Source organism: Magallana gigas, chromosome 5, assembly GCF_963853765.1.
Source record: "Magallana gigas chromosome 5, xbMagGiga1.1, whole genome shotgun sequence".
NCBI classification, from domain to species: domain Eukaryota; kingdom Metazoa; phylum Mollusca; class Bivalvia; order Ostreida; family Ostreidae; genus Magallana; species Magallana gigas.
Window position 1 is genome coordinate 46,079,695 of NC_088857.1, and position 18,468 is coordinate 46,098,162.

Sequence of the window (18,468 nt, forward strand, 5' to 3'; positions counted from 1 at the left end):
AAAAGTTTTTTAATAATATAAAGCCTATGATATTACACTTTTTTCCATTGTAAAATCTTGCATCAAATTTTTTTTTCCAGCACCAGTGATTCATAATCAGTAAAATTTGATAGATACAGTTTGAATGAGAGACCCCTATTTATCATTTTTAACCACTCAATACAAGATACATATACTGTGTATGCATCTTACCTTTTGAGAGCAGACTCCAACGACTCGAAATCTCCTCTGGCCCTCTGGATATCATTGGTTATCTTGTAGAGGAAGTCCTCAAAGTTTGACATCAGTTCTGGCTCATCATGTCTGATCTTCATCCACAGGGTTTTCACTGTCGCTCGACTGCAGTGCAAAATATCAAAATGCATGTAATGTTGGCTATTTAAAAAAAAACAGTATTCACATTGTAAATTTAACATATATATTAGCCTGTATTAGTTCGATTTTCAGAAGCAGAAAATCAAGTGAAAGTTTGGGGTATATGGCATACCACTAAGATCCCCACCCATGAGAGCTAATTATGGTAGTATAGGCTAATATACTTATGCAATTTTTAGGCGAGAAAAACCATAAAAACATGAAATACGGTACATGCAGTAAGCTAGCTACACAATATCATTATTCCCACAATGGCATGCTCTGTTAACAATGCAGTGGATCTGTAATGACCATGGTTACTTGTCCGGCTATATACTTATATATAAACATAAGAGTTGACTTACTCATCAATGACACGGTCAGCCCCGATGCTCTCCATCATGTTGTTGAACTGTTTCTCCTCCTCCTCAGCCTTGTCCATCATATCCTCCTCATAGTGGTCCCCTCCGCTCATGTTCAGGCTGTTGTCATCTGGAGAAGGAGCTATTCCCAGATAACTTCCTGTTTACAAATAGAAAAAAAAAAATCTGGGTTGACAAAGAAAGATAACTCCTGATGCTTTGACTGTAAAGCCCATTACGCTTGTAATACATGTATTACATTGTAACTATTGTATAAGAAAGGTTATCCAAAAAAAAAGAAAAAAGAAAACAAGACTGCACTATTTAAACATTTTATTCCATATCTATAAAAATTATAGATATTCCCAATTTATTTATTTTTGACTTCATTGTACATGTCAAGTACTTTCCTGAAAAAAATCCTTTAACTTCAGCTAGACAGCTGGGTGTTCATAAATACAAGCTAGTATCAGGTTTGAGCCCTCATACTTGTATATAACACAGATATAGCTAACCAGATCATGATGCTTACCAAACCCTGATGTGAATTCCTCCAGAGTCAGGTATCCGTTTTTATCATCATCCAGTGAATCAAACACTGCCTCTAGCTGCTCCGGGTCCAGGCCGATCTCAGTCTGCAGTCTCTGCATATCTCGCTTGGTGATGAAGCCCTTCTCCTCTGTGTCGCACAGCGCAAACAGCTCGTGAGATTTCTGTTTAGCCAAGATCTCCATCTCCTCAGCTGAAGGGATGTCCTCCATATGTTCCATGGTTTTCATGGAATTCTAAATATGTAATGAATAAATTCTAATTTCCTTATAATGATGCACAAAGTATAGATGAATAATATTTTGCATCCATATTATTTTTGTACTGTAGTTGGTAGATTCCTTACTTTATGCGCAAGAAGTTCATTCTGCCATTTTGTATTAAATAGCAGGAAGTTTGAATCATGACATAAAAAATATACAATACATTTAAAATATACTATCTTAACTTCTTAATAATTGGATTTTTATCACTAAGTTATCCCTTCCCAGAAAGCTTATTATTTTAGCAGCTAATAACGTGTTTAGTTTAAATGTGTTAATATAACGTGCATACTGCATAGGTATAACCACAGGTCTTGCATGGTTATAAATATATATTTCTGAGAAATCTGAGTCACCTTGCTTGATGATAGAGGATTGTATAACTAAAATACACAACAGAAACATAAACAATTTCATCAAAAGCAGTATACAAACGATATATATTATGTATTTATTACCACATGCATGATATATCTATAAAAAGTACATGGAAGGTGAATATCCTCATTCATCATAATTTGTTTGCATCAGAATGATGGACTCAATAATAAACCCAATCAACCTCTAACACTTATTTTGATCAAGTATCAGCAATTTACTTGCAATTTATGGATGCATATTTGATTTGTAAGAATATTTTTCTACAATATGAGACACCGACCCATTAACTTATCAAAACATGTCTATCTTGTGTCAATAAATTATATGTTAATTGCCCAAGAAAGATTTCTTTCTTGGAAAACTAAATGTTATTGTTACATTAAAGAAAACATTTATGGATTACAAAGGATGGATTATTTACACAATTATTGAGTTTGTCTCTCCAAGGGTAATTCTAATTAGCAAAAAACAATTGGAAAAGCAATCATTTCTGTAATTAATGATACATAAACAGAATGTGATCAAGCACGCAAAATCAAAGAAAACTGGACCAAGTGATAAAGAGAGAACGTTTACTTGCTTGGGTTGCTATGCAGTCAATCCTTGAACACGAACACTCTCAATTTGACAGAAAATTTCACTACATGGAGGTGGTGATATCAGATTTATGGGGTCCCCCTTCATGTTATGTCATCCTGCAGGGCTGAGGATCGGACTTATCAGTTCAAAGTATTGATTTTCACAAAAGATCAATTCACAAAACCTGTGTACTGAATTTACTTCCTCAAACAACTTTATAAATAATGTGATTGGAGCGGATAACTGTTAAGTTTGCAGTGTGATCAGACAACAGCTGACTTTGAACAAGCTATCGAGTAAAATGAATAAACAAAGTGTACATTAAGTTCATTTAATCAATACATTTGCCATATCAAATTGAGGAGATAGTCTTACATTTTTGGGTTGGAAAAAATTAACTGTATCAATTCACACCACTTAGGCTGATTAATCTGCTATAGATGACTTACACAATGATGAACAAGTACATGTATTGAGGTATTTTTCACTGTCAACTCTTGACTCAAACAAACAGCAATGAATCAAAGACTTTATAACCAGATAAAACTCTATGTTAAAATCCTAAGGCCTGATATGAAAATAAAAAAAAGCCAATGCTTGAATGCAGAATACATGTAGAATGCATAATTTCAATTTTCCAAGTTTAGATAACCTGGTTTTTCCAAGTCAGTGCATGTTTTCCTGTCAGTATAATCACAACCATTACATCCACTGACATGATATATGATATACACTCAAAAATGGTCAGTAACATCAATACATTACCTAGCTCCTCCATATACATACTCTCTAATATATCCCACAATGCATAAATGGAATCACATTTCAGCACATTTTATCGACTCTTTCCAAAGGTTTTTCAGTAAAATATCATTTAGATTGATTGTCTAGGAGATATAACAGTAAAATACCTACAGGCTATTCTAATGATGTACATTTTCTCTCTGTGTCTAAACTGCTCTATTTTATCATATCATGAACTACCTGTCGGTTAAAATCAGTACTTTGTTTACTTTGTCTTACCGTTAGCTGTTTGTCAACACTCCCCCAATCCTGTACGCATCCACCTAAAATTACAGGAACATAAAATTACTATCAGTCAAAATAAAATTCTCATGCAAAATTTCATCAAATCAGGGCCCAACATATTGCATTTCCATTTATAAATGCATGGATTTTTATTTAAATCGCAAATTTCTACGCAGCAAACTCTCATTTCCTTAATCATCAAAAAATAGAGAGAAATTACCCACCTTTTTTGTAACAGGAGAGATGAATTTCGAACAACCACACATAAAAACTACATTTTGTAATGTTAATCCCTATCAATGACATTTAATCTATACTCTAAATTTACCTGGGGACAATTCTAGTCCTGCATTTACGTACCTGGTCACAGTTACCTGTATTTTAATTGTGTCAATTGACTTGGACTGATATAGAGTGATAAGTTACATAAGATTGCAATAACACAGTCCAACGCTAAGTTCTTATCTATTGTGCCTATGAAGTCATGCATTTGTAAGAAAAGAAGATATTGTCTCATACAAGGCATAGACCTTACATGCTAAAATAAAACCCATAGAGCAACTTCTGTAGGCTGTTGAATGAAATAGAATAGCACCTATCAAAAGTATTCATATGGAAATACCTTTAACTTTGTTGAATGTGTCACAAAATTTCTTTATAAACAACTGAGAAGAGTTGTTCCCTGATATGTAATTTTTTCAAGGAACAAGTACATTTCTTACATACTCGGCATCAGTAGTTACCATCATTTAGCATCACCAAGAAGGTGAAATCAGGACAGAATTACAATACATGTATATGATTAATTTTCTTCTCCATGTAACTCAGTAAAAGAACAATTCTTCAACTCATTCTGATGTCATTTTTTTTTAGGCTAGCTGACTTTTCTTTATTCAAGAGCTGAGATGTGCAGTAACATCAGTGGATGTATTAGATACCGGTATATAGATGTTGAATTCATGATAACCTTCTTTCATAATTACAACTGTAGTACTTGTACAACAAAGGAGTACCAGTATATCTATACCATGAACAGATCGGGGGGAAGGGGGGGGGGATTTTCATGGGGAAGGGGGTATGGTTTAAACCCCCCCCCCCCCCCCCCCCGACTCAAACATTAAATTCACATGATAAAATTACCAAAATAGGCCTCAGGCAAACAAAATTATCCCTTGGACCTTTCTGGAAAAATTGGCCTGGATCTGGACATGTCTATACAACAGTTCAAACACACTTAATTATACACTACAAGTTCATGGTTGCTGATCATGTTATTTGTACAGACAGACTAGAATCAGCTTGTGAAACTAATACATCAACTATAAGCATCAAGCAGTCTCTAAACAAATGTGCATATACCCAGTATTTGGTGAATTTTGTTGAAAATAAATATCATTTTACCTGAGCCTTTGAATGTTACATCTGAGGTGAAGTCAAAAAATTTCAGTGTGGCAGAAGCTGGTGGTTGTAGTTCTAAATTATCACAGTCTGAAACACAATGTGTTGCCTCATTACAATATAAAAGTTACCAAAGTTGCATTGTCTCAGATTATAAATTCATATTGATTTCTGGTTGGTAACAGCTGTTTTAAACTGCTATATAAAAAAAAATACCCTTCACACATATAAATCACACAATTAACTGAAGTCGAGGCTAGTTTTTACATGATTGTGTGTTGTTCAATATTTTCTTTCTAGTTTTACATGTAGTTTTGAGTTTTATATACTTAATACTTAGAAAAAAGCAGATGTACTTAAAAGCAAAATGTGGAATAATTTATTTTTCTTGTACATATGGCTGCCTCTATTATCTAGAGATGGTATATAAACCCCTCTCCTTGACTTAATCAATATAATGGGAAGCTTTTACTTGGTCCAGTCAACAGTAGAAAACATCAGTAAAGTACATCTTAAATGAACCAGAAACATCTCCTTCATCTTAATGACTCCATCAAGCACAAGAAATCATTAAACATAGGTAATCATAGATTACTAAGCTCACCGAGACGGAGCATCACCCTTATGAGACATCACCTTCATAAGACCACCTTTATCATTTTATATGAAAATCATACTTTATGATCTTGGATATTCATGGATTCTGTTTTGACAAAATATCGTATATCATCTGATAAAATTTTTTATGATAATCACATGTTCATATGTTATTCAATACAATGATATAAAATGAAATATTGCATCATGTCATATTTATAATATATATCATATAATACAATAAAATACCGTAATAAACAATAATGAGATATGATATTGTAACGTATGATATGACATTGTATTGTGTTATACCTTATTGTATTTGATCACATAATACAATATCATAAAATATAATACAATATAGTATTATATTACAATATCATATTACATAATACAACATAACATTGAAACATGATATTATATTGTATAATATTATATAAATAGTGCCTGTTTGGGAGGGTAACAGTTGAAATTGACACCCCGAGAAAACCATTGTCAACCGACGCGAAGCGGAGGTTGACAATGGTTTTCGAGGGGTGTCAATTTCAACTGTTATCCTCCCAAACAGGCACTATTTATTTTGTTATACTGAATGTCTTTTTTCAAATTTTTAAGAAAATTTTACTGCTTTTATATAGGAATAACGTGAATTCTACAGCGAACCGTACGCGCATAATTTTCGCGCATGTAACATTTTTTAATGTTACCCGTTGCCAAGTGCGTTGCTAACTCTGAGGGTAATAGTAAATATTATTAACTGCGTCTTAACCAATCAGATTTCAGTATTTAACATGAAAGTATAACAATATATAATATTACAATATCATATTATACAATTTCATGTGATATAATTCTATATTACTGAAACCAATATCATATTATACAATATTGTATGATACAGTATTATATTATATACAATATTGTATCATAGGATACAATATAATATTTTGCAACATCTTATGTAATTGTATCATGTGATAAAATAATAAATTAAAAATACAATATAATATTATACAATATTGTATCATAATATACAATACTATACATAACAATATCATGATACAATATCATATAAAATATCAAAAAAATTGATACAATATCATATCTTATCGTATAACTTTTTATAATATAACATAAGATATCATATTGTATCATATCAAACAATATTGTTTAATATCATACAATACTATATCATAGGAATCATGTTATATCATTTTAATATCAACAAACACATCTATCTATCGAGCTGGTTTGAGTGAGGTAGGAGATTTCTTTAGCATCCTTGATAATGGAGATCAGGCTCTGCATCTGAAGCAACCTCTGCATTTAATTTATAATAAAGTTAAATCAACTATGCAAGCTATCATCTATAAAACATGTGACCTGTTCCAAAAAACTAAACCTCATCCAGCATCCGAAACCTATGGCTCAGATTCAGCATTCAAGCCCATCAGGTGCATTGGTATCATAAGACGCATCATCCATGCAAGTTTGGTGAAGTTTGGACCAGTAATAACTAAGATATCATCATCAGAGGGCACTAGCAATTAAAACCTTAACTTCCTCCAGCATCCGCAACCTATGGCTCAGATTCAGCATCCATGCCTGTCAGGTGCATCTGTATCATAAGACACACCATCCATTAAAGTTTGGTGAAGTTAGGACCAGTAATAACTAAGATTTATTTTTTAGCATCCTTGATAATGGAGATCAAGCTCTGCATCTGAAGCTACCTCTGCGATTCATTCATATTACAGTTAAATCAACTATGCAAGTTTGAAATAGTACTATCATCTATTTAACATGTGACCTGTTCCTAAAAACTTAACTTTATCCTGCATCCGAAACCAGACTCAGCATTCAAGCCTGTCAGGTGCATCAGTATCATAAGACACACCATCCATGGAAGTCTGGTGAAGTAAGGACAAGTAATAACTAAGATATCATCATCAGAGGGCACCTGTTTCAAAAACTTTATTTAACCAGCTCTTAAAACCTTAACCTCCTCCAGCATCCGAAACCTATTGCTCAGATTCAGCATTCAAGCTTGTCAGGTGCATCAGTATCATAAGACGCACCATCCATACAAGTTTGGTGAAGATAGGACCAGTAGTAACTAAGATATAATCATCAGAGGGCACCTGCAACAAAAACTTTAACCAGCTCTAAAAACCTTAACCTCTTCCAGCATCCAAAACCTATTGCTCAGATTCAGCATTCAAGCTTGTCAGGTGCATCAGTATCATAAGACGCATCATCCATACAAGTTTGGTGAAGTTAGGACCAGTAGTAACTTAGATATTGCTATCAATGGGCACCCGCAACAAAAACTTTAACCTGCTCCAAAAACCTTAACCTTCTCCAGCATCCGAAACCTATAGCTCAGATTCAGCACTCAAGCCTGTCTGGTGCATCAGTATCATAAGGCACACCATCCATGCAAGTTTGGTGAAGTACGGACCAGCAGTAACTAAGATATTGCTATCAAAGGGCACCTGCAACAAAAACTTTAACCTGGTCCAACAACCTTAACCTCCTCCAGCATCTGAAATTTAGGACCCAGATTCAGCATCCAAGTCTTTCAAGTCCATAAGTAGGTCCAGATGCATCATCCATGCAAGTTTGGTGAAGATAGGACAAATAATAGCTTAAATACAGGACCTGCAACAAAAACTTTAACCAGGTCCGGACGCCGACGCCGACGCCGACGCCGACGCCGAGGGTATAGCATAAGCTCTCCTTGACTTCGTCTCGGTGAGCTAAAAATTCATAATAAAGATATTCAGTTAATTAAGAACCAAATACTCGCTGCTTTAAATAATAAGTTTTCAACAACTAAATATCTATAAGATGTCAAATCATTCCTAAACCTTAGAATAACTAATTACAAAAAAATCTCATTTACATACTTTAGAGATTTAGTTCCAGCTTCCCTTGTAGTTATATAGCCCTACCATGCCTGGTCAACAACTACACATAAACAAGCCAAAATTCTGAGGTTTATTTGTAGTAAGCTGAATACCTGCTGTCAATAAATATGTTCCTATTACCTATCTACAAATCCACTCATTGTCCGATGCATAGGTTACCATATAGACCTTGCCAAGAAAGCTATAAATGTCACCAACCTTACTACAAAGCCTGGGCAAGCCCTCATTACTGCCCCCAACATCAATACACAACATGTGCTTGCTTGGCTTCAAAGGCCTGGTCCATCAAATAAGTGAACCACTCAATAGTGTGACGAACAAACTCACCTGATGCCAACGTAGTCCAAATGAAGGTAGATGCCCAGGCTCGGCTGTTGTTTCCTTACGGCCCTCTCTTACACGTACTAGGTGCCATCTCTTATGATCTGTAACAAAATAATCATATATATTTCTTAATGCAAAGAAAAACCGTTTTTCATTTCAAAACAGATAAAATCAAACTTAACCAAATTATCAACAAGAGAAATGACATTAACAACGCAGCCAAAAGAATTGAAAAGTGTGGATATCTTTTTTCTGTCTCGAATGACTGCTAAAAGGCAAGGAATAAAAAATAACATATTAAACACCTTTGCTTTTTAAAGAAACTAAAATAAATGTATACAAAAGCCTTCATTTGTTTGAAATGCTTGGATGCAGCTGTTGAAATTGAAATCAGGTTTGTGACATCGATATCATGTAGTGTACAATACCTCAATGTCTGATTATCCTGCTGTGCCACTCAGATAAGCATTGATCATTTCAACGATGATAGAAAATACATACTGTATATATATGCACATGTATAGAACTTATTTAACCTCTCAAAGACCCATCATTCAAGCATGAAATTCAACAATAACTCAAAAGCCTTTATTCATGTGTATATGTTACCTTACACATATTCCTTTTCATTTTGTTTGTTTTTCTCCTTAAAGTGCTTAGCTTTAATACAAACTTACACCTGAGTGGCTCTGGTCATATATTTCATCTCAGGTATCGTATATGCAGATATACCTGGTGAATTACAATTACCTGAGCAAAGTTGAAAGCTTCCGAAAAATTTCAATCGATACAAAACTAATTATCAGGGGATCAACCCTTCCAGACCACTCAAGCATACAACAGTGGACAAATAACAGGTCCCTGAGGGGGAAATATTTTTGTGTTTATAAAATTAAAATTTGAACACAGATTGCTGAAGAGATATGACAATTCAATAATAATTTAACATTTACAAGCAGCTTGATAGTACATAAAATATTTGATATGTACATGTACACTGTAGCAGCTTTGAAATAAATAAAATCATTCTAATGATTCTTTAAGTATTACATGTACCGGGGTACTAAAAACTTTAATACTATATACAGTGGCAGTATCAGCTAGATTTCCAAAAATTTATACATGTACCATGTTAACATTGTATAAGTAATAGATATTCATACTTAATGTTTTGCAATCATTTCAGGTTTGTGCTTTAAATCAGCCTATTTCACTCACATAAACAAAATATCACATCACATGCTGATGTTGATTGGAAATAATTTAGAGATTGATTGATCCTCAACCAAGCTATGACAAAATCAAAAGTCTTTACTTTTCCATTTGCATACCTTCTATGGCTTCATTAACAGCATGCACACAGAAATTGAGTGTACTGTCCTAAAACAGTGATATATGAATTATAACAAAATGACATTTTTTTAATCCTTACTCCTGTAAGATTAAATTGTCAACCAGTTAACAGGTGTGTGACTGTAAGTCAATATATCGGGTCTCAGTATCTTAGTGGTTAGAGCGCTTTCATAGCACCCCAGAGATCCAAAGTTCAAATCCCAGTTATGACTTGACTTTTCATCCTTAGACATCCATTTGGCACCAAACATTCAAAAGCTCCCAAGGAACATGCCTTACAACATTATGTTTCATCGTAGAATTCTTCTTGTAAATATGAGGATGAATATATCCTTACATCATTAACTTCGTTTTGTAAATTTGAAAATATGAGAATCAGTTTCTACAAAGAGGGAAAATATGAGAATAAATTTCTACAAAGAGGGGGAATATTTCGATCACTAAGTTAACAGGGATGCGAATATCAGTCAACAGCTTGTTAATATATTGGGACTTAAAGATAAAGTAATGGTTTGAGTGCTGGCACAGTATTATATGCCAAAAGCCCTGTGTTCGACCAGGGAAATATATCAATCTCCCCAAGATGTAAGGGGATATTATACCAATTAAGGGCACTCAAGGGGCAACATGAAGATTGTACAAAGAACATCCAATGTACATAAAACATTCAATAAACATGTCGACAAGAGGGAAAGAGTTGAATGATTGAAAGATTATAGTATGCGCATGTGTTAAGTACCATGCATGTAGCTTACGGTTATATACATCCTAACAATATGTCAAGCGTCCTGGGTCCACTCGTGGCTGTGATCGAGTGGACTCAGGACCCCTGACATTGTGAAGATGAGTTATATACTAAGTTAAAAGAACTATTCGTGTTTTGCATATGTATATAGACTATAGTTTGTCAGTTGTTGATTTCAAGGGCCAACATTTATAGTTGTTGAATAAAGATAACTCAGAATAATTTTGTCGGCCAGATGTCTGATGTCCTGGGTTTAAGTTCCAGTTGAAGCCTGACTTTTCACCACCAGTGTTAAATTAAGTCATTCAATTAAATTTTTTACACTACTTATGTAGAAGCACCATTGTCTATGCATGCTCGGATTCATTTAGCAGTTTAGAGTGTTTATCATGGAAGAAAATATTCCTTTGCGACCTTCCAGTGGGGATCAATTGTCCAGGCCGGTTTTATTTTGAAGAAACATAAATATACACTATATGAACATAAATGTCATAGACTGTCACTGATACTGATAGTGATAGATATATCCACTGGCATTGTCAATGCTGTAATGTTTAGTTCAAATTAGCAGGGACGTATATACTATAAAAAAAACTCTGTCCCAAGATATTTTGGATTCACGTTTGGCTTATTTGTTTGATATTTATAAATACCTCAGGATCCAAACGATGTTCATTCAAAAGTATGAAAAATTTCCAAGATTTCTCAGTCAAAACGCCCCTGTTAGCTTATCAGGTTTCAATACAATGCTAAAAAATGTGATGTCTATGGAGATTTTGCATTGCAGCAAGCCCGGATGATAACGTTGAAATATTGCGCGATGTATTCCGAGTGTATTCCGAATGGAGAAAAGATGTAAACATTCCCATTATAAATCTCCGTAAGGAATCTGTTTTCGTTCCTGTGAATTTTTCCGAGTGAAAGATGACAATGTGTCAATGAAATTATCTTGGAAAATATCCCTTTCAACTATTTCAATTGCACTTCTTTCACAGGTAAGTGTATTTTTATTAAAAATCGTCCAAACGTGAATCCAAAATATCTTGGGACAGAGTTTTTTTTGGTTTTTTTTTAGTATATAACATGTATACGTCCCTGAAATTAGGTAGTTAAATAAAAAAAATCAGAAACCTACTCGATACAACATGTACAATTCATTTTGCACAATCCATGTTGTCATAAAGTTGGCGAAAATAAAATGGGCTGTTTTACTTTTAGTTTTCGAACTTTTCGTGTTTTTAACTATAATAACCACCATTTAAAAATGGCGCCTCAAATTAATGTTAAATCTTACGTATGTTATTCGGAATTAGGGACAATAGTGGACAGGCTTACATGTACATCCACTTTGCCAGTCCACCTCTCAAAAGGGACAACCGCCGATGTAAATGTGGATGAAAGTACATTATGTAAATGTGGATGAAAGTACATTATATTCAGAATACTTCCACTGGTTTAAAATTATCAAATTTTACAATATTTGACCAAGAAAAAAATTTGGGAAAGATAAAAATTACAAGAGATCTAGCACTGAGGATTCGAACTCAAGACTTACAGGCTCTAACCCATTGCGCCATCCTGTTAGGTAAATATTTTGGGAAAGAAACAAATCATGAAATTATTTTTGATTTTATTGTTTACTTCGATAGGAAGCACGTCACGATAAGATGGAGGTATCTCGTATCGTTACCTGAATAAGAATCTATAGATTTTAGTCCTGAGTTTTAGCCCATTTCGTTTGTTATCAATAACAAAGCTCTGTTTTCTTGGGACAAAAGTAACATATAATATAACCAACTTATTTTCTCTCCGCTAATAGTTTAATTTTATCCAGTAACAATTGCTACACTACTATATATGTTCTAGGCCTAGGGTAACAGTGGTTACAGACCTTTTTTGCGAGGGGGGGGGGGCATTTTATTTGGTTACATTGGTTACAACTATACAATATTTTTTGGCGACAAAAGGCAACAGAGGTGAAAAGCCTTTTCCTGTTTAACAGGTGGTCATATCTTATATGGTAAACTGACTTTTATCCTGACCCTAACCTACCGGTTCTCTCATGCACCTAATGCTATAAGCCTCTATAGTTATTTCGGTTTTATTTTAAGATTAGCTACATGAAAAACACATATGATTATTTTGTCATACTTTTGTATATGAATGTGATATATATATGTCAACATATATTTTAAACAAAACTGGCCTGATAGATTATATAATCATGTTGATCGACTTATTTAGAACAGATATTATTCTTCATTTCGAACTGTAATTGCAATATTTATAGATGAGACTCTTTTTATTCATGTAATTCTTGATCGATTCCTCCATCAGGAAACATCGTTTGGAGGAAACAGTTTGTTTCTCAAGGGAAAATATGCTAGACACTGTATTTAATTGCTTAGAAATTAATGTATTGATTCATTGAAGTATTTCGCATTCACCATTCAATAACGTTGAGATAATAACAAAATTTATGAAAAGGAAAGTTTCGCGTTTATTCGCGAAAGTTACGCATTTTTTTTCGCGAAACTAACGCTTTTTTCTAGATAGTTACGCCTTATATCGCGAAAGTTTTGCGTTTTTCGCAAAGAAAAAAAGTTTGTTTTTTTTTGCCTACAAAATTGAGCTCAATGGGCATTCGTATTACTTGTACATATGTGAATTAGTTTTATTTTAATTTAAAAAAAAACAGTTTAGAATAAAACAAATTAACTTTTGCTATTGTCTAGCCCAGACTCTCGCTGGCATCCTTGAAAACAGGCCGCCTTTAAAAGGAATAGCTTATTCTGTTATTATTTAATGATAGCTGCACAAAACCCATACTCTATGTTCATAAAGAAATTTCTGTCTGTAGATTTTCTGTAAATGTATTTCTATAACAAACATCATCCGATCATTCCGGGGGGGGGGGGGGTCGTGACCCTCCGTTACATGAAGGTTTAAAAAAAAACAAATTTATATAAAATAAGAAAGCGTACTTGGGCAAACCAAAGCCATTATATAATTACTGGAACAGGCGCAATCGGTTCTCATTAAGGATTTAAAACATCCTACGATATTTTTCATTTTCTTTGAAAGATGGAAAGTATAAAGGACCTTGCCACTTTGAGAGGGAAAGCCCTTATCTATTGCGTTAAAAAAAGACGTATATAAAATGCGCAAAAATTCCGATGAAAGCGACATGATAAATAAGAGAACTTTCTGGAATAAACTTTAAAAAAAAATAAGATAAATTCTGTTTTCTATATATATGCTCCCTTTGGAATTCAATTTTATCGACTAGGGTTGCACTGTGTGAGTTGAAAGTGGTTCCAAATAAGTTACTGCGACAGACGAAAACTGACGGCCAACAACCAAATTGGGACCAGTGCATTAAGCTTTGTATCATGCGCGTGTAGATGGCATTGCATGACGTGTGTCATTAACAATTATGGAGGATAAAAGAGAAAAAATATCATTCTTTTTATCAAATTCCTCCGTTACTGTTTTGCATTTGTTTGATTTAGATGTTGCTGGTTCAAGTAACTGTTCTCGTTGGTTCGTTTGCAAGTAATTGTTACTTTGTATTTATTCAAACAGAGCTATTGCTGTAGTTTCTACAACGTCCTTTGAATTTCTCTTTAATCTGAGACTTAGCAGGTACTTCCTCCTTTTCTGAAATGTATTTTGTTACAATCTATTAGAACTAATTTTATAATCCATACTTTAAATTATTTTCATAAAAAGAAGTCACAAAAGATTTCTTTTGAATTGGATGAATTATAATATAGTTGTAACGAATATCACTTTTCAGCGTGATCGTCCCAAATTAAATGTTATTAACGCTGATTTTAAACATGCGCAAATGATGAAGTTAAGAAAGATTGGCAAAAAAGTAGACAGATATAAATTATTTAGGGTTCGTCATGCACATAAAGGATATTGGAAAACCAATTATAACGATAGGTTTAAGAATACAGTAGACTTCGCTTTTTAGATATATTATTTTACAAGCTCTAGGTAGGCGGTAACCAGTCGAGTTGTAGTATACTTCATTACGTCAACTTCACTTGGTCAAACACATCACATTTTGGAAGTGTTCGAATGGAGTTTTTGATGCTTTGGTGTCTTCTCGTGCTCATAGACACGGCCGTGGTCAATGGAATCGGGGGTTCCACTTTAAATCCATCGTACGAAACAACTACAGAACATCTAAATACATCTAACGAAGAGTCTATATTTTCCACGGATTCTGTAACCTTTGCTTCTATTACAGACAGATCATTTACAACGGATCCAATACAAAATACTGATAATGATGAACATTCTGAAGAGACCATATTTTCCACGGATTCTGTAACCTTTGCTTCTATTACAGACAGACCATTTACAACGGATCCAATACAAAATACTTATAATGAAGAACACTCTGAAGAGACCACATTTTCCACGGATTCTGTAACCTTTGCTTCTATTACAGACAGATCATTTACAACGGATCCAATACAAAATACTTATAATGAAGAACACTCTGAAGAGACCACATTTTCCACGGATTCTGTAACCTTTGCTTCTATTACAGACAGACCATTTACAACGGATCCAATACAAAATACCGATAATGAAGAACATTCTGAAGAGACCACATTTTCCACGGATTCTGTAACCTTTGGCCCCAGCACAGACCGATCGTTTACAACAGATTCAGTAGAAAAACCAACCACGCCTGAACCAGACGGTGATCCGGAATTTGGTTTGTATAATGCTATTTATAGATTCAGTTTGAAATTTTTTAGAGGAAAAAACAAAAACTACTTGTAGACATGTACTTGTAAGTCGTTTATGGCCTCTAAACTTTTATTGCATGTTAGTAATAGATAATTTTCTTAATTTCAACCCCTTCTCCACCGTATTTTGAAGTCTAATTAGTCATTAATTTTATTTTTTTACCAAGATATTTTATGTAGTTTACCCTGTTGCCCCCCCTCCACCCCATCCCCATGACTAACGTACCTACTTGTATTTACGCTTAACTGCCAAGTAAGAGGATTCTGCAATTGATCTCCTCACATCTAAGTGGACTCAATCATCGCGAGTATAAGGAAAAAATCATTTTTCCAATTCTCTTGTTACTTTACAATTAATTTTTTCATATCTTTCAAATATCATAAAAAGTAAAACAGGACTACAGTACGTCTCTGATAGCATTTTTTTTTAATCTGGAGGGCTGATTAACTGGTAAGTGAGTTAATACGTCGTGTCTTTTTCTTCATATTTTATACTACTCCAAAGTTTTTTTTTCGAAACCATTTACAAAGAATAACTCGCCCCCCCCCCAAAAAAAAAACCCACAAAAACAAACAAACAAACAACATTTCCCAAAACACGCGTGGATAATAGTGAGACTTAAGGCGTCCAACAAAAGCACTATAAAGGGTCTCTAGATTATTTTAATGATTTTTTTTTACAGTTTCAATGGGGTCCTTAAATTTGGCAAGTGTGGACGTAGATTACCATTGCAGTAATTATGGCTCAAATTATCGAGCGCTGTTCTTGTATAACATTACCGAAGATTTAGTCCATGTACACAAATTCTTGAACAGGTAAAGCAGCGGTGTAATAAGTATTATTTCTGATATAACACCGTTAAATAAGTTCAATCTTGATTAAATTATGCAGTAGTCATTTTCTGAAGCCTTTTACTCAATATTTTTAGGAGTTACTATGGTGTCGAGTTTTGGACAGATTTAGTCATAATTAGCAGTACGGCAATGAGTAGCAACGTCACCGGGAACCTGTTTCCCAAAAAGTCCTTGATATCGGAGAATGGCCATGGGAACTGTGTCACGATGAAAGGCGAGTCCGGTCGGATATTCCAGAAGGCCAAGGGATGCGATTCTCGTTATTATGTCATGTGCCGAAGTAATTTAATACTCTCTCTCTCTCTCTTTTTCAAAAGGATTCAGTCGACCAAGATATAACATTTTTCGATCAAAATCAAGCGTTCTCTCTGTAAATAATATATTTTAAGATATATTTGGAATCATTCTTTGAGTATTAAGAGGTGATCAAATACGGTAGGGGTGATAAACCACAATAACATCTGAAGGGCTTTATGATTGATTTTATGCATTCCCGACCGTATTTGATCATCACTACTCATTACTTACATTTTAATCATTCTCAGGAATGGTACAGTTAAATATTAAAATAGTTAAATATTAAAATAGTCATTGATAAAATGTATTGGGCCATACATTACAAAATCGATTTGTACTGTTATCAATTTAAATACACATAATGATAATAAGGTTACTCAATTATCTCCATAATTCAGACATATCGATCGGTTTTTAATCTTTGTGGAAGGATGTTTTTCGTTTAATATGAGACTATTTTTACTTAAATAGTTAATAACACATCTTTGCTCTTTTAACATTGAAAACTGTTTAATATTTCCAATAGTTTATACACCGAACACCGGCGGCGGGGACTCATCCAGTCCGGACTGTATTTGTAAATGTAACAATGGCGTTTCTCACCCCACCCTGACAGAGGATGAAGTGGAAATTGTAGTGAGCGAAATCCGGAAAAACCTCACCGTCTTGAAAGCGAACCTGTCGTCTAACATCAGGAAGAGGATAAGCGCCAGTGATCCCCGATTGTCCAGCAGAGTTATCGGAATGACCTTGGGAGTAAGCATTCTGAGTTTTGTGGCCAGTTTATTGGTCATTCCCGACTTAGTGGCGGGTTTTAGATGTCTGATGTCATGGTTGTAATATGTGATTGGATATTGGTGGATCGAACCACCAAATGCAGATATCTGCACAGTTCGACAAATTTCGTGAAAAATCGGACTCCGTATGACAATATTTTTGTATTTACCAGCTGTTTACTGAGTTGTTTGAATTTTGATTCAAAGACCGCATGTACTGTTTTCTATGATTAATGTCAGGGGCTCGTTTCATAAAGAGGCTTAAATTTTGGGCCTAACTTTAGTCTAGTCCGAGGACTTACACAGAAACTTTGTCGGGCGTATTTTGCATTTCATAAAGCGGTGTAACTAGAGGCGTAAACTTTAGAATATAGCTATAGCATTTAAAGCACTGCACATGCATAAAATTGTGTCTATTACTCTGTTATGTAAAGGTGTATGTAGCATGTGAAAAAATGATCAATTATAGAGGAACTAGGGATTGTAATAATTTTTACTTCAAATATTTAAGATTTGATAAATTCTTGTTTCACACATAGGTTAAAATTTTTAAATAATATTCCCTTTCCTTCAACAGTTTACCGGACAAAAAAACCACCTAATATTAAATATCAAAATTTAGTTTTTCAAATAGATAAAACATTATTAAAACGGACACTAAAAAATAGTGAAGTGTATATGATTTTCTGGAATTCCAGCGCAAGGAGTATTATTTAGAGTATGGAAATCTTATTATAAAACGAATTATCCGTATAATACATGTATAATGTTTAATTTAAAGCGGGCTTACTCAGTATTATTTTGGTTGACTAAATGACTTGTGTAATTTGCTCAAAGGAATTATCAATATATCATTTTAATTAATTAGGTAGTCCAAAATATATGTTATTTTATTACTTTTATC

The 18,468-nt window shown here is 34.0% G+C and overlaps 2 protein-coding genes across 12 annotated transcripts in view; one reads left to right on the forward strand and one right to left on the reverse strand.

Moving 5' to 3' along the window:
• The window catches only part of LOC105319166 (EF-hand calcium-binding domain-containing protein 4B), a 28,938-nt gene extending 16,900 nt beyond the window's left edge, over positions 1-12,038 (reverse strand). For 5 of the 11 annotated variants that reach the window (XM_066085864.1, XM_066085869.1, XM_066085868.1 and 2 more), the window contains exons 1-5: positions 3,742-3,838; positions 3,512-3,555; positions 1,249-1,501; positions 720-876; positions 193-339 (exon numbers count right to left, since the gene is read on the reverse strand). In XM_066085864.1, coding sequence (XP_065941936.1) covers positions 193-339; positions 720-876; positions 1,249-1,501; positions 3,512-3,555; positions 3,742-3,823 — 683 coding nt within the window. In that variant the 5' untranslated portion in view covers positions 3,824-3,838. The other 6 variants (XM_011416581.4, XM_034465387.2, XM_066085867.1 and 3 more) reach the window with 6 other exon arrangements.
• A 2,761-nt stretch (positions 12,039-14,799) lies between these two features.
• Positions 14,800-17,781, forward strand: LOC105319169 (uncharacterized). The gene is made up of 4 exons (XM_034465717.2): positions 14,800-15,602; positions 16,320-16,452; positions 16,566-16,771; positions 17,315-17,781. The coding sequence occupies exons 1-4, from the start codon at positions 14,954-14,956 to the stop codon at positions 17,626-17,628; spliced, it is 1,302 nt and encodes a 433-aa protein (XP_034321608.2). The 5' UTR covers positions 14,800-14,953; the 3' UTR covers positions 17,629-17,781.
• The last annotated feature ends 687 nt before the right edge of the window (positions 17,782-18,468 follow it).